The sequence below is a fragment of the Symphalangus syndactylus genome, chromosome 19 (genome assembly GCF_028878055.3).
Source record: "Symphalangus syndactylus isolate Jambi chromosome 19, NHGRI_mSymSyn1-v2.1_pri, whole genome shotgun sequence".
Lineage (NCBI taxonomy): Eukaryota > Metazoa > Chordata > Mammalia > Primates > Hylobatidae > Symphalangus > Symphalangus syndactylus.
In genome coordinates, this window is record NC_072434.2 from 38,235,035 (window position 1) to 38,261,699 (window position 26,665).

Sequence of the window (26,665 nt, forward strand, 5' to 3'; positions counted from 1 at the left end):
AATAAATGAATGCCTCCAAAAGAAAGTTTTAACTCCTTCTCATGGAATTCAAGGCTTTCCATCCATATTTCCAATCCTATCTAGCTTTCTATAGGCATCTTGCTCCAGCCAGTCTAGTCTCTAGCTACTAACCCCACTATGTACTTTCCTGTTCTCTGCTTAGTCTTCCCCTTAAATAGAAAGCCCTCCCCATTAATCTCCGTCTGTTATTCAAATTCTACCCAAACTTCAAGGTCCAGAACAAGTCTTATTACCTCTAAGAAATCTTGCTCCAGGCACTCAGATCTTCCCCTTCTCTAACGTCATCTGTATGTGTCTATGTGGGCCATTCTTCACCTATCCATGTTGCTACGTGTCATAATTGTCTGCAGTTATTTTTCCATCTCAGTCCAACCTGGCTCACAGGGAGTCCTCTTCCTTCTGAAATTAGCATTTACTTCTATTTTAGGAAATAATTCTATACACAGCCTTGGAACATCTTCACTGTTGTTCTATATTGTTAACTTGTATGCATTGTCATTTATAAACTTTTAAGGCAAGTCATGGTTTTGATGTCTTTGATTCTATCCAATTCTTTGCACAAAATAGACTAATAAACATTTCTCACCTGACATGTTGGTTAGAAAGCAAGTGTGTAAGATGAGAAACCTATGGAAATTAGTAAAAAATAAAAACTTTTACCAAAAGTGCAGCTGAAAATTTGTAATTATTAGAGGCTATATAAAAAGGTCAAATGTTGAGAGTATAATTACACAAAGTAGTAATTATTCTCTGAATAAAGGTTATTTTTAAATAGAAACGTTTGTCCATATGATAAAAATTATGAATAGAAGAGAAAATTTAGTAGAAAAGGAGTAAAAAGGCAAAGAAAGAAAAAGATATACCCTAGACTGACATCCCAAGCCCTACCTCGAGATCACGAGGATTGGCCTGCAGCATGCACAACTGCATCAGTTGACTTTTATTACGAGTCTAGGTCATGGCTGAGCTAACGCCACAGCTCTACAAAGGCTTGACCAACAACTGCCTGCACACGAACACTATAATTCTTCTTCTTCTTCTTTTTTTTTTTTTTTTGAGACGGAGTCTTGCTCGTGTCGCCCAGGCCAGAGTGCAATGGCATGATCCGGCTCACTGCAACCTCCGCCTCCCAGGTTCAAGTGATTCTCCTGCCTCAGCCTCCTGAGTAAATGGGATTACAGGCGCCTGCCACCATGCTGAGCTACTTTTTGTATTTTTAGTAGAGACGGGGTTTCACGTGTTGGCCAGGCTGGTCTTGAACTCCTGACCTCAGGCGATCCACCCACCTCAGCCTCCCAAAGTGCTGGGATTACAGGCATGAGCCACCACGCCCGGCCAAACACTATAATTCTTCTGATGTTGGATGGAGAGGAGGGGGGAATCAATCTCTTTTACCTGGTTTGTAATAAACATTTTCTTACAATTACTTTTTGATGCACTGTATCTAACTATTTAGTTTTATTTTATATTTCTCTGTATTCCCCCCAAAAAATATGAATAGCAGCTGCTTTCGACCATAAATAACAATTTGAGAACACAAATACTGTGTTCAAGGTTCAGTAATTCAGGGTTCAGTAACCTAGCAACAGAATGTCAAGAGACCTCCTAATCTGTACCCTCAACAGCCAAATACCTATATACCTCCAAGACATGGGCCTGTAGATCTGCTACTCAAGTCAGGTTTGGCTCATTACAAATTGATATTGGCCGACGAGAAAAAAAAAATCACAAAACGCTGGAGCCTTTTTGATAAGTTTCAAGAACTTGAGTGTCATGGGATATAAATAGGAAGTAGACTTGAAACCAGAGGCCACAAAGTTGCCAGTTAGGCTTTTGTCTTGGGAAAACCCAAATTAGCCAGCATCTTTAACCTTCTAACAACTAATACCTCTAACAACAACTAACGACATATGTTTTGTATGCCCTAGGCTGAATACACATTTTTAATGGCAAGGAACAAATGTATTCATTACGAGGTGTGCTCCATCAAATGAGGAAGACAGGAAGAAAGAAGGTGACACTTTAGTGTTTTAACAAATTAACAAAAAAGTGAATCCTCAACTCTAAGGCATATTATAAGAAATAAAAGAAAGTAGACAGGATATAAATAGGAAGCAGACTTGAAACCAGAGGCCACAAAGTTGCCAGTTAGGCTTTTGTCTTGGGAAAACCCAAATTAGCCAGCATCTTTAACCCTCTAACAACTAATACCGAACATATGTTTTGTATGCCCTAGGCTGAATACACATTTTTAACGGCAAGGAACAAATGTATTCGTTACTAGGTGTGTTCCATCAAATGAGGAAGACAGGAAGAAGGAAGGTGACACTTGAGTGTTTTAACAAATTAACAAAAGGTGAATCCTCATCTCTAAGGCATATTATAAGAAATAAAAGAAAGACCCATGTCCTCCTCCCTGTTGTTTAATTTGGTTTGGCTTATCAGCTCATCCATCTCACTGTAATGGACTCTGGTTTCTAATGGGCATTTATAGTTAAGGGTCCTTCATTTTTTAAAAGAATATAGATATTTTACTGGTTTTCCTTCTCTACGCAACGGTGAAGGTCAGGACATAGGAAAGCAGCATAACAATGTGTTTTGTTTTGTTTTGTTTTGTTTTAATCAACCATTCCAGCAGCGGCAAAAATAAATGAAATGTGGGAGGCTGTTTATTTGTATGTCAAAGAGAAAGTGAAATTCTCTATAGGGTGACATGATCGTTTGTTTTCCCCAATGAAGCAAACAAATCAAATCGGAATAAAACAGGAGCCTACCCTCCATCATTCACGGTGTAATGAGTTCTTGCTAGATTAACCATTTTCCTTTCTTGTTATACTCATCCCCCAAAAACAGATATACAATGACATCAACAAAACAGCTAAAGGTCATCAATCTACAAGACAGGAAATGCAGCAGCCAGACTTAGATCCTTTCTAAACATTAGCTGACTCCTGGCCAGTGGCTCTGGTTCTGTAGTGCAGGAAATGGGCTCACTGATAAGACACATCTTTGGGAGGCAGCAATGATCAGGAGCAGATTTATCAGTTGCAGTGTCCTAGGACATGGAGATCCCTAACCCGCCAGGGCTCTCAACATTGCTTATTTGGTATGCTTAAAACCAAAAATCTTGGACTCATTGAATTTTGTGGTTCTTTCCCCTCCAACTCAACCACCCATTATTAGAAGCTGAAAGCTGAACACCAACAACATTCTGTCAAGAAGACCAAAGACAGTGTTTGGAGGCATTGGGGAGCCCTGTCCAACTGTCATGAGAACAGACCATTCAATGGAGTAGGTCAACACACTGCCTAGAAGGAACGGGCCAGTTCAAAGCCTGGTTGGCTGAGGCTCTGAGGTCCTAAGCAAGACTCAGGGGTCCCAGGAGTGAGGTGAGGTGCTGATACTGACAATACTGCCTCCAGCAGTGGTGCTTAGAGTTGAAGATGACGGCAGGTATACAAGCCACATTTTCTCCATAGCTAGAGGCAAGGAAGGACACCTGTCCTCAACGTCAAACAGTGATGGAAAGCTACAGAATTCAGAGCATCTGCTGTACCACAGGTACAAAAACAACTGTCACTTTACCACTTGCCTTTCACACACATTGGCTCTGTCTTATCTAGATTACTTAGAAGATACTAGGGAGGCCAAGTCGGGAAGACTGATTGAACCCAGGAGTTTGAGACCAGCCTGGGCAACATAGTGAGACCCCATTTCTTAAAAAAAAAAAAAAGGAAGAAGAGAAAAAAAAGAAAGAAAGAAGAAGAAGACGACGACGACGATGACAACAATACTAACAGCCCAACTCCAGATGCTTATCAAATCAATCCAGATGTACCATGCCCTAGTGAGATGAAGAGAAGCATTACCTTAGAGAGGTAGTCACCCCATTCTTTTTCCCTCTGCTTGAGAGTAGAAATGTTTTAGTTAACAGAAAAATCTATGAGTATTGATGTATGTTCAATGCTATTTATAACATCTCCAGCCTTAGTACTTCTTGTTAATACATACACAACTCAACTTCTATTGAATGTCTACTGAAGCGTCATTTTATTTGTGATGTAAACATTCATACAGGAACGACCTTCTCCTGACAATGGGAGCAGTTGCTCAAATGAGCAGGGCAAACACGGGATTTGGGGGATTTACTGAATGGCTTTCCTCCTACCTCTTGCTGTTCCCTGCCCCCAGTAAACTATTTCAGTTACCACCTACTAACAGGATTTTGAGTCAAATCTGTGGCTAAATGTCTACAGAAAAGCAGTGATGATTTCCAATCTGCCACCGAGGAAGTGTGTGTTTCTCCCAGGGTGCTTGTTGGCTCTGCTAACCTTGGCGTGGAAGGAGCCCATGTGTGGAGTCCCTGTGGGGAAGGCCCTGAAGAACAAGAGCTGGAGAGAAATGGAGTGAAGGGAAACGGTGTGCTGGGCAGCTGTGGGAAGCTGAGGAAACTGGAAGTGGCCAGAAGAAGAGTGACAGAAATAAAAATGGAAGCAAAGGGCATGGATGGATGCAAAAGCTTTTTGGGATGCCGTCCCTGCTAGGTCTGCTCAACCTCTTGCCTCAGCTGAAAGCACCTGTTTTCTAGGAAGCCTCTGTGGTCCATGTCCCTCCCAGGGCTCACAGCTCTTTCCTACACTTCCTACATCCTATCATTACTGTCCTTTTATGTGGCTTCTTTCCAACTAGACCATGAGTGACAAAAGCAGGGACTCTCTCTTACTCACTTTTTAAATAATCTGCCCCCAACTCCTAGCACAGAAGGTGTTCAATGCATGTTTGCCAAAGTACAGATGAATCATAAAACTGTAAAAGATGGTCACAAACAGATACTGGCCATAACAATTCTCAGCCAGCTTTGGGATACTAAATCCACATACAGTACAGCAAACAGTAATAAATTTCTGTTATAAGAAAGTAAAGCCATTTAGTCAGTGGGAAATAAAGAATGAGAGCTGCATGTAGTTTCTCTCAATATTCTGCAAGGCCAAATTGGGCACTTTTATAACTGGCACCAATTCCTCATGGGTACGAATTTAACAACTTGTACTCCTTGTTCTAAAAGTGTTAAGGCAAATCTTAAAAGAGTCTGACTTACCCTTCACCCTCTCCAAGAACAACTTATACACTGGAAAAATATAGCTTATTCTGTTTGAGTGATGAATTCCTTTGAATGTCACGCTATTTACTAAATAAATTATTCTATAGACCACTTTCCTTTTATTCTTCTAGTAAAGATGGTAGAAGCTGACAAGAAAAGTTTAGAACCCTGGAAAAGTCCCTATAACCAGTGTTCCCCAGAAAGGGATCAAGATATGGAAAAAAAGTACTTCATAACAAACAGCATAATGCAATCTACATAGAAGGCAGTTAAATAACGTTTAAGTAGATATGATTACTATTGAGATATTGCTTTATGAAAAGACACACACAACTTCACTCAGAGTGGAAACACATTTGAGAGAATTACTTCTACAACACAGAAATTTAATAATAAAGGTATAAATACTACCCTAATTTCTAGTCATTTAAATGTGCCACAAAATCATTTATTCAAGAGTTAATTTATCACCCTTTTTAGAGTTTTACCTTCACCATTTTATTACTAAACACAAAGTTTAATGCCCCTTCACCTCTGAATTAGTCTAAGTTTGATTTTTTAAAGATTTTTTATGGCATATATTTAGGAATGAATTAAAATTAACTTTGCTATGTGAAAATTTTGAAATATTTAATGATAAGTGGCAACAAGCCAGATTATTTTAAAAGCCAGAGTTGATATAAGTGAATGAAGAATGTTAAGTTGAAATACTTTTGGAGCTGTTTCAAATTATAGCAGAGTTGAAACCATATCCATTTACTATTCAGTACACATGTGCCAGGTATAATATATAGTTCTTATGGCTTCAAATAGTCTAGATCTAGAAGTAAAGACATTAACTCCCTTAGATAAAAGTCCTTTTATCTAATTCCCTAAAGGGACCCAGCACAGATGAAAGAATAACTATGAGACTGTGACAAACCTTCTACCCCTACCTAGGATCTTTTGGTTGGACTCAAAAGAAGCAAATACTGCAGAAGATAAACAAAAGAGCAAATACCATTGGACTATCTGTATCTTACATAATAAAATAGTAAGAACTTCCCCCACCAGAATCAGTTATCCAGCCCTTTAAATACCTGGTCCAAAGCTCTGTAAGGGGAGGAAGGGAGTACCCTCAGTCACGTATCCCCCACACTTAGCACAGGACACTTAACATCACCTACAGAGCCAGAACGGGTCAGGTGAAGGAACGCAGGCTTTGGAGTCAGATTGGGGTAGAATCAGGCTGTACTATGTACCAACTATGAGACCCAGGGAAAGTTAATTACTCTAAATCTCAGTGTCCTCTTTTATAAAATGGGTATAATACTATCTACCTTACAGGATCATTCTGAGGATTTGAAACACTATCTACTAAGCAACTGCTATGATGCCAAGCACGTAGTAGGAACTTAATTGAAGGTATCTATCCTTATAAATAAGTGTATACTTATCAGGAAGTACACATACCTTTAGATGATAAAATGGCTATTATTTCCTAAATGCTCTTTATACTTAGCTGTCACTCCCCTAAAAATGCCTCAGGATACTCAAAGCTGATGCAATCTCACTTTCTCTTTATTTATGTTACAGCCCATAGCAAACCAGACTGAGGAAAGAGAATAGAGAAGCAAGCACACGGATAGCTGGCAAGATACCCATCGGAGAGGGACCACAGAGCCAGGAGCAGATGCAAAAGCCCAGAATAGTCTGGAAAATGCAGTACAGAGACAGCAGCTTTCAATGACTGAGCCCCAAAACCAGTGTTCATGTGAATGATCACAAAGAGGTCAGATTGCCTGTGGTAGACTGACTCTGCTTAAGAAGCCGAGAGAAATAGAATCTATGTAAAAATATATATATATTTATATTCAACTAGTTAGCCTGGACTCCTTCCAGCTGGAATCCATGTCTTTTCCCTTTAGGTTCTCATAGCATTTTGCTTGCTTCTCCACGACAGAGCTAAGCACAGTCTGTTTGATGACGTTAGTCTACGAATCAGGAGAACACAAACCCCTTGAAAGCAGGTAACCAGTTTTACTCATCTTTGCTCAGTAAGTATTTGTTGAATATACCAATTTACTTTTCAAGATAACAGATGCAATTCTAGTCACTTCTATGTCCTCAACAAGTTTCTTCCTTTAAGAATTAAGTTAGAATATTCTGTATCTTCATGGTTTATTGATTACACAGCAACAGCATTCATGGTTCATTTATTTACAACTTTAAAATACTCGGGGCACTATTATCATAATTATAGGGCAAGAGATAGTATCAAACCAAGCGATCACCATCACCTTCTCTAGAAAGCTGCCCCAGATACATTCTTCTGCCTGGTTTGGTTTTATAACTCCCTAAATGCTCAAACCATTTATTCATTTTTTTCGGTCAACATACACTGCTGCTGTGGGTCCAACATTATACTGAGCACCCCTGGAGACATCTAAGAATACATATATGAAAGGTTTTGTCTTCAATGAAGTGATTGTCAGAGAGTCAAAGATGAGCAAGTAAGAAGCTGCAATATAATGAGGTAATTGATATAACTAGCATGAAGCCAAGCATAGGAGATAAAGTTACAAAGTGTGCCTGGATGGAGTCAAGAAAAACTGTGCAGAGAAGGGAGGATTTTAGTTGAGTCTTGGTGAAAGTTAACATGAAAAATATCAAATCTGGCACCTGTGCTATCATAACTGTTTCTAAAGAGGAAGAGTGGAACTGTCTTTACCGTAAAAGAATATAAACATATCATAACCTTTCTGAAGGTCATCGAATTTCTATTTCATATTGTCTTTTTGCTGTTAGCTATGACAGTGAAATTACTTAACTTGGTTAATTAAAGAGGAAGTTAAATTTAAGGAAGAAGCACTGAAAAGAGATCAGATGTCAACCTGACAACCCACAGCAAGGAAGAATCGGAGTTTTAGTATATATATGCTTGTCAACCTTAAAATGAGATTCAGAAAATATAACTAAGCATAGAGTTGATTCAAGCACAAGGCTTGAGGACAGGCACACAGAAAACACACACTCCAAAGGGACGGGGTCAGTCGTTCAAAATAGAGAAGCTGAGGTTTCACTTATATAGGCAGAAACAGTTTTGGGAGGATGGCAACATTTTCCCTACAAGGCCAATATGTACACTGCAGTGATCTGATTAGTATAGCTTGCTACATTCCAAGGAAGGTTGCTTTAACATTCTGTGAGGAGGAGTAATGTTCTGAGAGGGTCTTACCTCTGGCACCACTCAGTCATTCCTACTCATTTACAGGAAAAACCAGAAGTTGCAACTGTACACTCACATGACTCAAGCTACATAGCCACATTCCTCTCAAGGCTCAAAATAACGTTCCAAAGGCTTTAAGGTTTTTTTCTTTTTCATAATTAAATTTTATTTCACGTTGATAGAAACCATGAAAAACATTTACATTTTCCCATGTTACGGCATAACATTTCAACGGAATATTTCTTGCCATAAATAATATCTTGCTGATTTGTAGATGTGAAATAACAGTTTATGTTCTTCAAGGTAAAGAAAAGTGACATAGTAAGTAAATGATTGTTTAAAATTTTTAAATCCAGACATAAACATATGGCTTCATTATTAACATCCTATATAGTCCATTACTAAATTATTTCCATTATTGATTAGCACCCATTTATAAAGATGCATTCTTAATATCGTTTTGGTCAGCTGGAATACAGCAGAAAAATTAACACAGTTCAGAAATATCAAGCATACATTTTTGCTACATATTAATCTGTATGGTAACTACACTTTATGTATAGGGTTCTGACTAGCCTTTATTACCCATAAGTTTGTTTTCAAATAATTTTTACTAGTAATCTGGAAATTTTGACAATTTAAAATGATTGCTATTTTTATGTTTGCATGAAAAACTAATACAAAAAATAATTTGACTAAAGTGAAAATTTCAAATAAGTCCACTGGCAGATGAAAATAAAGCAAAAAATTACAATAGATTCCTCATCTTCTACAGTAGTTGGTTTCAAACGTGTACAAAGTAAACTCTATGCTATGAGAAGACGAAATCGTCTTAGAAGTTAGTTTTTAAGATCAGTCTTAAAGATATTTCAGAACATACTAGAATATGATCTAATTATTCTTTCAGTTGTTTACAGAAAAATAAAACCACAGAATTATTCCTGTTACCTGGGTTGAAGATCCTAATAGCTAGGTGTAAATTTGGATAAGGTACAGTAATTTGAAATAAGTAGTGCATGAAGTTTTAATCTCTGGTTTCTCTATAAAGCATAAATAGATTTTAAATACCTTATATCTGTGACCCAGAACGTCAAATTACAGCATGTATTGACAGTAGCTGTCTATGGCAGAGAGGCAATACTTGGTCTGCTATGAAGGACAATAAAGAAAAAACAAACTTTTTTTTTTTTCTTGAGAGAAAAGAGTATTAAATAGAAATAATATCAGGGAAAATAAAAGCCTGGTCCCAAAATAAAAGGGCCATTAATTGATGAGAACAATTTTACTTTTTCTTGACAATAAACAGCATTATCCCTATTATTAGGAATAATGTAATACCACCTCATTCTTATTATGTATTACAATCATTATGTATATATGAACACATATATAAAAATACAGATACTGCATGGTGACTAAGCAATTTTGGAATAAATCCATAGACTAAGTCACAGCATGCATAAATTGTTTATATCTTAACTGCTCATTTATACCTGAACAAATTTTCATTAAGCATACTGCCAATTTTCAAATGATGTAATAAAAAATCTGGTGGCAGTACTGTATTATTTTGCTGAATTACATTTGAGAAAAAAGAAGCTACCTGCTTCATCTATTCTAATATAGTAGATCCTGGGTCTTCTTATAAGAATACATGTATAGAAACTTAAAAGATCATAAATTTCTCATGAGGAGACATTATTTGATCTGTGTCACTGGCATGTATTTGCAAAACATTTTAACACTGCAAAACATTAGAAATTTGAAGACTGGGCATGGGAAAAGGTTTATACTCTACTACAATGATGCTGGTGTACTTCTACACAAGGCCTCTTAGTGACGTCAATCAATTGGAGGTAGGAGTTTATCAATGAATTGCTTGACATCCATCATTTCCTGTTGACACGAACTGTGCATCATACCTTCATAGGTTTTAAAGGTCACATTGGCTGGATTCACCAATGTTTTTAGTTTTTCAACCGTAAGAGAACCAAACATCAGGGGAACTAAAGGGTCATAATCCCCATGGCACTGGAGAATAGAAATATCTCTATTAGCACCACTGATAGGACCCTGTGGAAAGGAAGCCTGAAGTGGAAGCCAGCAACTGAGTGCAGTGACACCTGCCAGTTTCTGCTGCGTGGTAAGGGCAGTATATAAAGATAAAGCTCCTCCCTGAGAAAACCCTCCCAAAATAATTCTGTTAGAAGAAATGCCATTCTTCACTTCTTGATCAATCAAAGCTTTTATATTTTCTGCTGCCTGTTTAATCCCAGATTCATCCTCCTGTGAATCTGGTGAAAGCCCAATAATATCAAACCATGAAGGCATAGCCATGTTCATATTTAATGTAACAGGCCTAACAGGCACATGCGGGCAGATATATTTGATATGTGAACTTCTGATACCTGCAAAGATTTCTGCCCATCCATGCCCAGTATCTCCCAATCCATGCAGGAAAATCACCGCAGCAGTGGCCTTCCGGGCGGCGGGCACGATGGCGGGCAGCGGGGTTGACATGTTATTAACACTCTACACCTATACACAGAGAATTATACAGTTTCTTGATGTGTTTCTAGGGGTTACTATCAAAAATTTAACAGTGAAAACCAAACATGAATAGTATTCATAATATCCCAAAGTCTGAATGTTATATATTCACCCATTCATGATCCCATTCAGCATATATTTATTCAGGCCCTGGTAGTGCCAGGAGCCATTCTAGATACTGGAGCTATGATGGGAACAAGGAATGAACTTTTCAGTGGTTATCTGAAAGGTTATTTGAAATATCTTAATATTAGCAATCCTAGAAAGGTAATCATTGATGGCAGTATTTTCATGCTGTCCCCAAAGGAAAAAACATCTGTAAGGGAGAATTAGAAAAGGAGAGTTCCTGATTTGGGGATGGGAGGAGGCTGGATGTCTCTCAGCTACTTTCTAAGACTTTGTTTCTCAAAGTGTAACCTGGGGACCAACAGGACTGGGATACACCTGGGATCTTTTTAGGAATGCAGAATCTCAGCCCTACCCCAGACCACAAAATCTGCAGTTCTAACAAGATCCCAAGTGGTCCCTAGTTATTTGTATGCACATTGAAGTTTCAGAAATGTTGCTCTGATAGGTTTTATTTACAAGTTTAAACACAGGTCACCTTACATTTGTGGCAGAATCAGACCTGTAAGGCTCCTTCTGACTTTTAAGAGACTCAGGCTTTGAGAACTTGTTTTTGATAGTTGGAACCGCAAAACAGCACTGCAACGTGAGTCCACACATGGGCCTGAGCATGCTTACACCATTTCTGAATGGCCCAAAGTGTTTATTCACTTTGGACAGAACTGATCCTCCTTAATAGATAAGGAGATCTACACAAAGAGCCAGTTTCTACATAAGAGGAATAATCTAAAGCAATCTGAAAAACCACCCAGGATCAGCTCTAAAGTTCCACCTAGCCCAGTACTATGACAATGGTGTTCAAAGTCTGGAGAGCCCATTTGCCCTTAAAAAATGTTAGGTCATAAGGTTAAGGACAAATCTACAAATACCATTGGTATCTTTAACAGTAGGCCATTGAGAAATTCAGAATTCAGCTATCAGAATAGTTGTATTATTAGACATACATGACACATCACACATCATTAAACTCTAATTTCTCCTTTCTAAATCTAGACTGTTTTGAAAAAAGGGTGTAACTAACTAATTTGAAATGACCTATGTAAAAGAAATATATTTACTGCCCCCAATCCCTCCAAAAAATGCAATGTCTGAGAGCAGTTTGCACTTGCTTGGAATCAGTCACTTATAATTTGTAAGTAATTTAGAAAAAACACATTGCGATACTGGATATCTTTTGAAGGACCCCATCCCCTCCACATGCTCTTTACTAGTGGGTTGTGTTGCCCACTGCTGTTGGACTACCATTGTATTTACCTCTAAGTATTGTGAAAAGAAAAGAAAATCTCGGGACTCCAAACTCACTATGACAATGGGAAAAGTTAAGCTTGCAAGCTGAATCACGCAAAAAACTGCCTTTCTTTTCACTCCTGAATAGATGGCTACAAAAACACAAAGCAGTATACCTCCCAAAGGGGTCTCTCTCACAATTTGCTCACAAGAAAATTCCTTGTGGGTCCCAAGATCTTTACCCTCAGAGTTCTGTTGAATTTCATCCTGACAATGTAAATTAACAGCTTATCTTCACAGGTATGAGGCAAGGACAAGACTAGAAGTCATCCTCTATGTTGACTTTATCATAAAAATGCAGATTCACTGAGCCTGAGACAAATACATAATTGATTGTTCCCCCAGCCCGCTTCTTTTCACATGCAACATGTGGATTCAGTGAGCTCTAGTCAAAGCCTCAGAAGAATGTAACCTTGCCCTCTTTCTTTCTCTTTTCTCTTATGGCCTGCTTTTCCTCCTTTAAATACTTGTATTAATCCATTCTCGCACTGCTGTAAAGAAACACCTGAGACTGGGTAATTTATAAAGAAAAGAGGTTGAATTGGCTCTCAGTTCCACAGGCTGCACAGAAAGCATGATGCTAGCACATGCCCACCTTCTAGGGAGGCCTCAGGAAGCTTACAACTGTGGTAGAAGGCGAAGGTGGAGTCAGCATGTCCTAGAAGGCAGGAAGAGGAGCAAGAGAGAGGGCAGGTGCCACATAGATTTAAACAACCAGATCTCGTGAGAACTCTACCATGAGAATGGCACCAGGGGATGGTGTTAAAACATTCATGAGAAATCCACCCCCATGATCCAATCACCTCCCACCAGGCCCCACCTCCAACATCAGGGACCACAATTTGACATGAGATTTGGTGGGGACACACAGCCAAATCATATCAATATTGAAGACCTCAAAATCCTCTTTGGAAAAAGTACAGGCCACAGGTCCTACTGTGGCTTATGTCCCTTTAGCCCAGGCATGTCCTCAACTTTGGCAAACAAACCTCTAAATTCATTAAGACTCACCTCAGTCATTTTCTTTGGTTTCAAGGTATCTTTAATTATAATTACTGATTCTATTTACATATATCTTGATAAGAGATTATCCATACAAAATAACAAGTTCCTAATCTACTCAACCATATCATACTGAAAAATACAAAATATAGCAAAACTTGAAATATTGCTATCCTTTCCTTTGATTCTCAGTTTCAGTAACTGGATAAGGATTAAGTTTTAAACATACAAAGCTGCTTCTCCAAAAGTAAACAAAAGAAATCCATTGACACTAAGTATTTGTTAGTGTTTTCCTCATGGATCTGATGCCAATGATATCTTCAGCACAAAGCACTCAGGGTCCCTACACAATTCCCATTAACCTTCTGTCCATATAATGCTTTGTTTCTTGCTTTCAATTTTTGAAATAAATTTCAATCAATCTCTCCAACAGCTGGAAAGAAGGAGTAAATATAATCTCTCTTCTCTTTCAGAGTTCACTTTTGAAACTATAATTCAAAAGCACATTCTGCGCAAAGTAGGGACAGTAGCTTCATTCAATCTTATATGCTAACTCAAGTAGACAAAAGCTGTGAAATATCTGGCCCTCACTGTCCCTTCACTTCTGAGGTTTCACACATAAAAACTAACAGCTATTTCTTGAAGAACAAGTCAAACACAGCAGCTATAAACAAATAACCTAATAAAAAAACAGTTTGGGTCTAGATATCTTCAGAGATTACAAACTAAAATAGGTGGCAGTATCAAGCAAAGTCAAAGCTTCAGAAGAGAAGAGAGGATATTAACATCAGTATATTCAGCAAACTAATAAAAAGACAAAACATTAAAACGCAGATCAATGTTTACATTGAGTAGCTTCCTTTAGAAAAATGAAACACTCGTTTCCTGAGAAAGGCAGCACTAGTAAAAATGTGTCACTAAATTGTATATTTGTCAATACTTCAAACTAAAATTTTATGAAAAGCACAGAAAGAGTTGCAAAGCAAAAGCAGAACTGTCAGAACCATCAGAAGCACTGCTTTCTGTTCAACCAGCACCTGAGGCAATGCTGCATTTACCTGGGACTGCATGGATGCAAATGTCTGAAGGCAAAGTCAGTTAGTTAATATTACATTCTCCCTTCCGCTCAGAGAATCTCTGTAGAAGGAAATGGGGTTCAGTTCTTTAAAATAAGCTGGCTATAACACAACTCTGGCTTCCTCTCCTCAAAGTGATGTGGGCTGTAGTATGCATCACTTAGAGGCATTTCATGGTGCGCTTCCCAGCTAGGTCTTCCTAGAAAGATCTGGTCAGTCAGTTTACTGTTTAGGAGGGAAATGTCCCTAGCTGAATTCAGACCAGTTGCCTCTGGAACACACCAATCCTTTCAATGAAAGGCTTTATGCTTCTTTCTGACTCAAAGTTTTCTCCTCATGATACCAGGGACAACTTTTAAGGCATAAACAATAGAGATGAAACAAAGCTACTAAAAATTTTAAAAACCTTAAAAATCTCTCATCAAACAGAGCAGGTTATATTAAAACAAGAAAGACAGACAGAGTTCAAGAGGTGACAGGCAAAGAGAATTAACAAGGAAGATACTGATTTTGCTCCTGCCCTGTATAACCTGAACAATTACAACAATTATGTATAATACCACGAATATAAAGAGATTCATGGAACTTCTTTGTATTATTTATCTATAAAAAGATCAATCAAAATTTGTTCTGAGCCACTGACCACACAGATGTACTGTGAACAAGTACAAATTGCGGCCCTCCTACATGCAAACAATCAACGTGGTGGTTACGCCCTCTTCTTGCCACTTTGCCTCATGTTACATGGTGCAAATATGACCTTATTTCATAAGCAGAAAAACAAAGAGCTCACTTCTGGTGCAATCTTTAATTCTGCTGTTTCTGACAAATACAACAGCATCCAGTTACCCACCTCCAATTGTGACCCTACCTATAAGACATGAAGTGCATTCTCCCTTTGGACTGACAAATAATTGTTCTCACACACCTGCAATGAAGAGAAATTGTGCTTTGCACTCAGCCTGTGGGGACTCTAGAAACCAAACTCTTTATAAAAGAAATAAGCCCTTCATAGGAGACATGGTGGCCATACCATCATCTTTCATTGCTCTCCTGCCAATCAAACCTTCTATCTTATAAACAATAAATAAGCTCCCCACCAAAAGTTTCTTGTGACATTCTCATTAGGAATACTTCTACATTGCACATGGACATGTCTAGGAGTTTAGGAAGCATTCCACACTACCAAGAAGGAAATTTCATTTAAGGAGGCGGCTTTGGCTTGGACTTGTGATTTCAATGTCACAAAATTTTTCGCCTTCCAGGGAAAGCAAAAGACTAATTGGGGACTGAGGAATGCTTTTATTCATCTCCAACAACAAACTAACACTAACATTTATTTTAAAAAACAAAATTATTTATAAAGGATATAATCACTCAATGGAGCATTTGCTCATTAAGTTTATAAACATGGAAAACTTGAGCTTTCAGATGCTTGTAATTTGCTAATGCCCTTTTCATGAACTTGGAGCACAAGAGGCCTACAATGTGCAATATGCTCATTTGGGAGAAAATTCTGCAGTTAGCTTTTAACTCATTTGTTTTTGAGCATTCCAGGCAACCATGCCTAAGTCTTTAGAGAAATGTGTCTGTGTGTAGAATTCTTTAGGACTACAAAACACACTATTACAACTTGAAGGACAGACTGAGATTAGAAAAATGCTCCAGATTGGGCCTGGTAGCTCACGCTTGTAATCCCAACATTCTGAGAGTCCAAGATGGGAGGATCACTTGAGGCCAGGAGTTCAAGACAAGCCTGGGCAACACAGTGAGACTCTGTCTCTCCAAAAAAAAAAAAAAAATTTAAATTAGCCAGGCATGATGTTGTATGCCTATAGTCCCAGCTACCTGAGAGCCTGAGGTGGGAGGGTTACTTGAGCCCAGGAGGTCGGGGCTTCAGTGAGCTATGATTGTGCCATTGCACTCCAGCCTGGGAGATGGAGTGAGACCCTGTCCCTAAAAAATAAAACAAAAACAAAAAAATGTTCCAAAGTTGGGTAAAAATATAAAATGGTTAAAAGAAGGGACATGGCAATTATTTTTATATGGTCCATTAAAAAAAACATAGGCCAGTTTTCAGAGGGAATGCTTCCAGTTTTTGCCCATTCAGTATGATATTGGCTGTGGGTTTGTCGTAGATAGCTCTTATTATTTTGAGATACGTCCCATCAATACCTAATTTATTGAGAGTTTTTAGCATGAAGGGTTGTTGAATTTTGTCAAAGGCCTTTTCTGCATCTATTGAGATAATCATGTGGTTTTTGTCTTTGGTTCTGTTTATATGCTGGATTACATTTATTGATTTGCATATGTTGAACCAGCCTTGCATCCCAGGGATGAAGCCCACTTGATCATGGTGGATAAGCTTTTTGATGTGCTGCTGGATTCGGTTTGCCAGTATTTTATTGAGGATTTTTGCATCAATGTTCATCAAGGATATTGGTCTGAAGTTCTCTTTTTTGGTTATGTCTCTGCCAGGTTTTGGTATCAGGACGATGCTGGCTTCGTAAAATGTGTTAGGGAGGATTCCCTCTTTTTCTATCGATTGGAAGAGTTTCAGAAGGAATGGTACCAGTTCCTCCTTGTACCTCTGGTAGAATTCAGCTGTGAATCCATCAGGTCCTGGACTCTTTTTGGTTGGTAAGCTATTGATTATTGCCACAATTTCAGAACCTGTTATTGGTCTATTCAGAGATTCAACTTCTTCCTGGTTTAGTCTTGGGAGGGTGTATTTGTCGAGGAATTTATCCATTTCTTCTAGATTCTCTAGTTTATTTGCATAGAGGTGTTTGTAGTATTCTCTGATGGTAGATTGTCAGGGATGCCCTCTCTCACCTCTCCTATTCAACATAGTGCTGGAAGTTCTGGCCAGAGCAATCAGGCAGGAGAAGGAAATAAAGGGTATTCAATTAGGAAAAGAGGAAGTCAAATTGTCCCTGTTTGCAGATGATATGATTGTATATCTAGAAAACCCCATTGTCTCAGCCCAAAATCTCCTTAAGCTGATTAGCAACTTCAGCAAAGTCTCAGGATACAAAATTAATGTACAAAAATCACAAGCATTCTTGTACACCAATAACAGACAAACAGAGAGCCAAATCATGAGTGAACTCCCATTCACAATTGCTTCAAAGAGAATAAAATACCAAGGAATCAAACTTACAAGGGATGTGAAGGACCTCTTCAAGGAGAACTACAAACCACTGCTCAATGAAATAAAAGAGGATACAAACAAATGGAAGAACATTCCATGCTCATGGGTTGGAAGAATCAATATCGTGAAAATGGCCATACTGCCCAAGGTAATTTATAGATTCAATGCCATCCCCATCAAGCTAACAGTGACTTTCTTCACAGAATTGGAAAAAACTACTTTAACGTTCATATGGAACCAAAAAAGAGCCCGCATCGCCAAGTCAATCCTAAGCCAAAAGAACAAAGCTGGAGGCATCACGCTACCTGACTTTAAACTATACTACAAGGCTACAGTAACCAAAACAGCATGGTACTGGTACCACAACAGAGACATAGATCAATGGAACAGAACAGAGCCCTCAGAAATGATGCCGCATAGCTACAACTATCTGATCTTTGACAAACCTGACAAAAACAAGAAATGGGGAAAGGATTCCCTATTTAATAAATGGTGCTGGGAAAACTGGCTGGCCATATGTAGAAAGCTGAAACTGGATCCCTTCCTTACACCTTATACAAAAATTAATTCAAGATGGATTAAAGACTTATATGTTAGACCTAAAACCATTAAAATCCTACAAGAAAACCTAGGCAATACCATTCAGGACATAGGCGTGGGCAAGGACTTCATGTCTAAAACACCAAAAGCAATGGCAACAAAAGCCAAAATCGACAAATGGGATCTCATTAAACTAAAGAGCTTCCGCACAGCAAAAGAAACTATCATCAGAGTGAACAGACAACCTACACAATGGGAGAAAATTTTTGCAACCTACTCATCTGACAAAGGGCTAATATCCAGAATCTACAATGAACTCAAACAAATTTACAAGAAAAAAACAAACAACCCCATCAAAAAGTGGGCAGAGGACATGAACAGACACTTCTCAAAAGAAGACATTTATGCAGCCAAAAAACACATGAAGAAATGCTCATCATCACTGGCCATCAGAGAAATGCAAATCAAAACCACAGTGAGATACCATCTCACACCAGTTAGAATGGCCATCATTAAAAAATCTGGAAACAACAGGTGCTGGAGAGGATGTGGAGAAATAGGAACACTTTTACACTGTTGGTGGGACTGTAAACTAGTTCAACCATTGTGGAAGTCAGTGTGGCGATTCCTCAGGGATCTCAAACTAGAAATACCATTTGACCCAGCCATCCCATTACTGGGTATATACCCAAAGGACTATAAATCATGCAGCTATAAAGACACATGCACACGTATGTTTACTGCGGCACTATTCACAATAGCAAAGAGTTGGAACCAACCCAAATGTCCAACAACGATAGACTGGATTAAGAAAATGTGGCACATATACACCATGGAATACTATGCAGCCATAAAAAATGATGAGTTCGTGTCCTTTGTAGGGACATGGATGAAACTGGAAAACATCATTCTCAGTAAACTATCGCAAGGACAAAAAACCAAACACCGCATGTTCTCACTCATAGGTGGGAATTGAACAATGAGAACTCATGGACACAGGAAGGGGAACATCACACTCCGGGGACTGTTGTGGGGTGGGGGGAGGGGGGAGGGACAGCATTAGGAGATACACCTAATGCTAAATGACGAGTTAATGGGTGCAGGAAATCAACATGGCACATGGATACATATGTAACAAATCTGCACATTGTGCACATGTACCCTAAAACCCTAAAGTATAATAATAAAAAAAAAAAAAAAAAAAAAACATAGGCTTAAAAAGCAATTTTTAGCCCAAGCATGGCAGTTCACACCTGTAATCCCAGCAGTTTGGGAGGCCAAGGCAGATGGATCACCTGAGGTCAGGAGTTCAAGACCAGCCTGGCCAACATGGCGAAACCCCATCTCTACTAAAAATACAAAAATTAGCTGGGCGTGGTGACATGTGCCTGTAATCTTAGCTACTCAGGAGGCAAAGGTTGGAGAATCGCTTGAACCCAGGAGGCAGAAGTTGCAGTGAGCCGAGACTGCACCACTGCACTCCAGCCTGGGCGACAGAGGAAGATTCTGTCGGGAAAACAAACAAACAAACAAACAAACAAACAAAAACACGCAATTTATATACTGTTGGTGAATTCAGAGGTCACACGAAACTTTTTTCTCCATCATCATTTCTGATTTTAAAGAATAAAATAACTCATTAATAACAAAAATAGGTTAGGTTCCCTCTTGTCCTTTATAAAGCCTTTCAGCCACATAAATTTAATTAAGTATAATATTGATATGGACATGGCAGAAGACAGGAAAGTTAAAGCAAAAGAGGCAATTTGGCTATATGTTTATTTTGATAAACTTTATCTGGCTCTGCGTGTGTATATGTGCGTCTGTGTGTGTGTTGTGTACACTTTTGTGAACGCCAAAACCTACAAGGTTGGCATCTCACTAGGAGTACCACCTCTGCTACCTGTCATCATAAAGCTCACAGATTTCTCATTCTTCCTATTAAAAGCATTGTTGACATTCATTAAAATGCATACAGTATTGAGTAAATAGCTTATTCTATCATGGGTAGCCCTCCCTGATTTAGTGCTACAGCTGGTCAGGCATCCATCAAGGGTGCCTCTGACTGGGGCAAGGTGAGTCCAGAAAAGGACAGTGACTGGAGCGCTGTCTGGAGGGGCACCAGGTTCACAGGGCTCCTGAGAAGCCTGCATTCAAGGTGGTGGCATGCTCTCCACCTCCCTGACATGGAGAATCCCATGAGAGGTGCTTCTCTGACTGAAGCTTGAGTAACAAGCCCTTCATGCAAGCTCTCTACAAGGTGACCCCACACCTTCCCTCCATGACTGTATCAGGCATCCACCTACAACCTCACTGTCCTGCCTTCTAAGCAACTGACTCAAAACACCTGGAATTGAAGACACCACACACCCCAGTCTTAACCATAAAAATAACCACCCTCCGTCTTGTGTTCTGTCTGTTACCCATAACCTGCACATCAGGAAGGAGACTTTTCTGTGATTTCCAACACCCAATGCGAGCCTTCCTTTCCTAATTTCAGAAATAATAAAGCCAAGGGCATCCTGCCTTCTCCCTGAACCTGGCGTGGTGAGTATTACCAAACACTGAAGGAAAGTGATATGGAGATACATGATCACACAACTGGACACAAACTCACAGCTGCTAATCCATAGCTTATAAATATATTACACATATGGATCTTAATTTTGACTGGTACTGTATGTATCATGTTGAGATACATACAAGACTTTTCCAACTAAAACTGTTCTTGGAAGACTTAAATTATATTTCCTGGAAAATGGGCCCACTATCAATAATTTAGTTCAATGGTTCCTGAGTATTAAGAAATCTAGTTAAGAACTAGAAATATCATTTGACCCAGCCATCCCATTACTGGGTATATACCCAAAGGATTATAAATCATGCTGCTGTAAAGACACATGCACACGTATATTTATTGTGGCACTATTCACAATAGCAAAGACCTGGAACCAACCCAAATGTTCAACAATGATAGACTGGATTAAGAAAATGTGGCACATGTACACCATGGAATACTATGCAGCCATAAAAAATCATGAGTTCATGTCCTTTGTAGGGACATGGATGAAACTGGAAACCATCATTCTCAGCAAACTACCGCAAGGACAAAAAACCAAACATCGCATGTTCTCACTCATAGGTGGGAACTGAACAATGAGAACACTTGGACACAGGAAGGGGTACATCACACACCGGGGACTGTTGTGGGGTAGGGGGAAGGGGGAGGGATAGCATTAGGAGATATACCTAATGTAAATGACGAGTTAATGGGTGCAGCACACCAACATGGCACATGTATACATATGTAACAAACCTGCACGTTGCGCACATGTACCCTAGAACTTAAAGTATAATAATAATAATAAAGGAAATCTAGTTAAATTTGATTTTCATTGCTAAAATACTAAAAAATGAATTAAAAATTAAGTTTGGTCACCTTAATTCATTTAAAAATACATATATTTAGGCAGGAAGATTTGGAAGAAAGTGTATTATTTCAAATCTTTTACTCACATACTTTGAAGTGGTCACTAAGAAATGGGAGGAAGTAGAGGAACTTAGAACTTAGAAAGGGAGGGACTTAATAAGTTACCAAAGAAGAACTTCAGCTTGCAAACTCTCTCACTGCCCCTGCCTGCAACCACTCTCTTCACACCTTTCCTTTCTTCAGGAAATGAGATCCAAGAGAAAAAGAAGCCCCGTGGTCTCCCTGCTACTATTTCTTTTGAAAGAGCTTGAGGTAGTGCCTACACCTAGGGAAGGAAAAGAGTCTCTGGAGACCCAGGTCAGCATGCAGTCCACCACCACATGGTAAAAGCTCATGCCTGCAGTACTAGGTAAAAGCTAGATATTGTCAAAGATGCTCTGATAGTCCTAACTGGTTAGTTCACAGCTCTGCAAACAATTACAGGGCAATTGAAAGCAACAACAATCCTGAATGTCAGTGCTTACAAATGTAGCACCCAAGGATTCCAGCAAATCCTCCAGCAAGCCTCAGAGAGAAGGGTCATCCTTAAGACTTGAAAGATAAGCCAGATGCGGTGGCCCATGCCTGTAATCCCAGCACTTTGGGAGGCTAAGGTGGGAGGATCACTTGAGGTCATGAGTTCGAGACCAGCCTGGCCAACATGGCAAAACCCTATCTCTACTAAAAACACAAAAATTAGCTGGGCATACTGATGTGTGCCTGTAATCCCAGCTACTTGGGAGGCTGAGGTAGGAGAACTGCTTGAACCTAGGAGGCGGAGGCTACAGTGAGCCAAGATCCTGCCACTGCATTCCAGCCTGGGTGATAGAGCGAGACTCTGTCTCAAAAAAAAAAGGAAAAGACTTGAAAGATAAAGTGGTATTTCCCATGTTGTCAAGACAGAAGCGGGTAGGGTGGTGGCAAGGGATGGTGAGCTCTAGGTAGAATGAATATATAAGCAAAGTCTAGGAGACTTGACAAATACGTCATGCTGTAAATAGGTCTGAGGACAGAGGTCAGGAAATGAGACCACTTAAGTGGACCAGGGTTGGATAATGAAGGGCCGTACTAAGATATTACCAGCCACTGATGTCAGCAGAAATGTGAAATGACCAGATTTTTTTGTTAGTGACATCATTCCTTCAAACAGAAGAGATGGGGATAGAGGCAAGGAAATCGGTAAGAAGCTTTACAGTGGGAATACAGTGACCAGGGGAGAGAAGTCGAGGGTCTAAACTGAGACATTGTACCAAATAACGAGAAGACGGAAAAGGTATCATTTAAGAGGTAAAATTCCAAGAGTTTGATGAATATTTAGATGTAGATGTTTAGGTATGGAAGAAAGTGAAACCTAGGCCAATTCAGAGATATTTGACATGAAGAGCAATGGGGTAAATAATAAAACTGACACCCAAACATATTATCTTTGAGTTGTTAGGTGGAGATAAAGAGTAGACGAATGAATAGGGCTGAAGCACAGGACAGAGTTGTGGACCAGACATGTGATATCACGCAAGCAGAGAGAAGAAAAAGCCATGAAACGTGATTATTCAGGACAGTGTGCGGTGAGGCTGTCTGTAACATTCTTGAATCATGGACACTTGGAAGGCTGGTAAGAAGCATTAAACTAACAACTAAAAAATGCACATTTGCATATGCAGACAAAGCACTATATTTCAGAGGAATGACATATCCTTCGAAGCTCATCTCTGAACCCACAGGCCAACAATGCTTAGTATAAAGCAAGACTAGGAGAGGGCTGAGGAAGGAGACAGCTAAGAAGCAGAGCACACAGAAGAAGAAACTGTAAGAACAGCCCAGAAAAATTAGAGCCTCTACAGTGATTAGAAGCCACTCTATCTAGAAATGTTTGTAAAGTAATGGACAGTACAGATAGACAGGACTGAGTCTCAAAGCAGAGAATTAATTTGTTGTTGTTGCTTTTTAATATTTTCTTATGGAAAATTTCAACATACTCAAAGTAGAGAAAATAGTATAATGTAGTCTCTTATACCCATGATGAAACTTCAATTATCAACTCATCATTTCATCCCGAAATATCAGTACCTGTCTCCAAAAAAAAAAAAAAACCACGAAAAAATCATAACCATACTACTACTATCACAGCTTAAAAAATTAACAATAAGTCCTTAAAATCATCAAATATCTGATTAGTGTTCAACTTCCCCCAGTGGCCTCATACTTTTTAATTTTTTTTTTTTTTTTCACTCAGGACCCAAGTAAGCTCCATACACTGAAACTGGCTGACAAGTGTCTTTAGTCTCTTCTGATCTATAGGTAACCATTATATGTCTGTCTGTCTTTCTTTTCCCCTTGGTCATTTGTCCTGTAAAGTTCTGTTTGTTTTAGAACTTTGCCGATTGTATCATTGAAGTATCATTTAACATGTTCATTTAATTCTTCTATATCCTGCAGATTGGCACTTGGATATAGTGATTTGATGAAATTCAGGTTCAATATTTTGGCAAGAATAATTTATAGGGAGTGTTGAGCTCGATCAGATGACACAAAAGTAGGATTTCTTAAAAGATAGAGCTGACAAATCATACTTGCCGCTTGGGAAAGAAGCCAGTGAAAAAGGTGAGGCTGAAGAATAGGAAAAGGAATAGAAATGAGATATAGTAGATAGTGAGGAGAGAGACAGAAAATATAAAAAGTGACTGTATGCTCTACTCTGAAGCACCAGGCTCTGGAACCAATTCAAGCAGCCCTGAGCATCTCTCGATAGCATTTGAGATAATAACTGACATCCATCGTAATAATCCTAAAGGCATGAAGAAGAAAAGACTAAATTGCTTTGCATTTACTTTGATCCAAAGTGTGAAGCATTTCCTGAATTCTAAAGTCTATTATTAAAATTGTCAAAATTAAAATTTTCTGTGTTTAAAGAGTTAATCTCCCAAGAAAATTCACAGGAGTCTCTACAATATCACCCATATGGGTAACTATTTTGTTCTGTAAACACAGGGTCCATACAATCACATCCTTCTACTTGCCAAGGGAAATATTTAGCCCATAACATTATGTTAATGTAATTGTTATGATAAAATGATAATAAAGAGAGAGATCTAAGGCTATGATTATGCCCTTTTAATTAATCTTCACCATTATCCCAATGTAACATTTTTTTCACAGGAACTAAAACTTTCATTTTACAAAATGCACCTATGAGAAACATAGCTCTGCTAACTAATGCCCTCCTAAGGGCCACATGCATTCCATTAACCAGCTCTCTCCAGAAAAACTCTCATTGTCTTTGGCTTTTCTCCTGCTCCTGCCTCAAAAGAACAAATTTTTTTTCAATATCTACAGCAAGTATGTTCCAATGAGTTGAGAGTTCCTGTGAACTATAATTACCCTTACGTTAGCAACAAACTCCAGCTCTAAAAACAAAGCACGTTTTAATTTAAAGTGTAGTCGAATCAGGTAAAAAAAAAAAAAAAAAAAAAAAGGTCCAGATAAATTAACAGGTTTTTCCTTTTTTTATGGGGTTGGGTGGGGGAGTAAAGAATGGAAAGTTTAATAGACAGAAGAAAGGAGAAAGGAGAGCAGCTCCTTGCGAGAGAGAGAGAGAGAGAGAGAGAGAGAGAGAGGTCCGAAAAAAGGGCGTGGTTTTACATTATAACACTTTATATTCTAAAAACTTTCTCTGAAAACATGCCTGATTTTAATGCATTTATAAACATGTCTGTGAGGTGACTTTATTAGAATGAATGGACAAGTCAGAAGTCAGTGACAGCTTCTCACATGCCAGTATGGAAACTAATGTCAGTCCTCTCCAAAGTGTAAAAAATAAGGGCAACATATTAAGTTTTTCATGAAGCTTTACTCATCCAAGGCCCAACTCAAATGTTGTCTCTACTAAGAGGTCTGTCTACACTCCATGAAAGTAGTAATCCACCATCTTGCTATTTTCCCATATTGCATCACATATAATATTACAGCACAAGTCACGCTACACATGACCATTGAACAAATATTATATTCATCCCAGGTGTTAATACACTGAGGATACAACAGGAGAGGAAGGGATCTTCTTTGCTTGGAGGAGTCCTCTTTTGATCTCCCTAGATAGAAGACCATGTTCCTCTGTACTTAGTACCTCCTAAGTACTTAAGTACCTCTGTACTTAGCACAAACTCCTACTTGGTGCTTATCACGGGTTCGTTGAATGCTTGAAAATAGCACTTTTTTCATTTTACTCACAACAATCTTGTGAGATGGACAGAAGGATATATATTATACATTCATTTTTACATAAAGGAAGTAGGTCCAAATTAACATGACTTCCCAAAGTCTCACAGATAATAAGTAGGCACCTGAAACCCAGTTGTATTAGTCCATTTTCATTCTGCTGATAAAGACATACCCAAGACTGGGAAGAAAAAGAGGTTTAATTGGACTTACAGTTCCACATGGCTGGGGAGGCCTCAGAATCATAGTGGGAGGTGAAAGGCACTTCTTACATGGTGGCGGCAAGAGAAAATGAGGAAGATGCAAAAGCGGAAACCCTGATAAAACCATCAGATCTCATGAGACGTATTCACTACCGTGAGAACAGTATGGGGGAAACTGACCCCATGATTCAAATTATCTCCCACCGGGTCCCTTCCACAACACATGGGAATTACAGGAGTACAATTCAAAATGAGATTTGGGTGGGGACACAGCCAAACCATTATCACCAGCTCATTTTGAGAATCACTGGGTGAGAAGATCAATGAACCAAGGTAGTTACTGTATAAAGCTGGGGATAAGAGGCAAAGGAAGAAAACATTTAAAAGCTTCCTTTGCAGAGGCTGACAATTAGGCCCTGGGATCTCTTTCCAGACTGTCTTCATTGGGAGGCAGAATCTTCCATGGAGACACAGGTTACACAAATTGAAATGAAAGGCATTTTAGGAGGCTGTATTCCCCCTAAGGCAAGAATCTTTTAATTGAAAGAATTTGCAATGACCAGCTCATTCTCAAAGGCCATGATTTGCTTCTGGTCGCTATGGAAAACACTGCCCTCATATACCCCCTGTCATGGGATTGGGCCTTCTTACCTCCTCCCCAGCAGGGACAGGAGGCTCTAAACAGTGCAATCCAGTGCACTTCAGGATTTGCT

The 26,665-nt window shown here is 39.0% G+C and overlaps 2 protein-coding genes across 2 annotated transcripts in view; both read right to left on the reverse strand.

Moving 5' to 3' along the window:
• The window catches only part of C19H1orf21 (chromosome 19 C1orf21 homolog), a 262,347-nt gene that overhangs the window by 178,598 nt on the left and 57,084 nt on the right, over positions 1–26,665 (reverse strand). The gene's annotated exons all lie outside the window — the stretch shown is intronic.
• On the reverse strand, positions 10,029–10,880 carry LOC129458031 (acyl-protein thioesterase 1-like). Its single transcript, XM_055233512.2, has one exon. It carries the CDS (start codon positions 10,848–10,850, stop codon positions 10,173–10,175), a length of 678 nt encoding a protein of 225 aa, XP_055089487.1. The 5' UTR covers positions 10,851–10,880; the 3' UTR covers positions 10,029–10,172.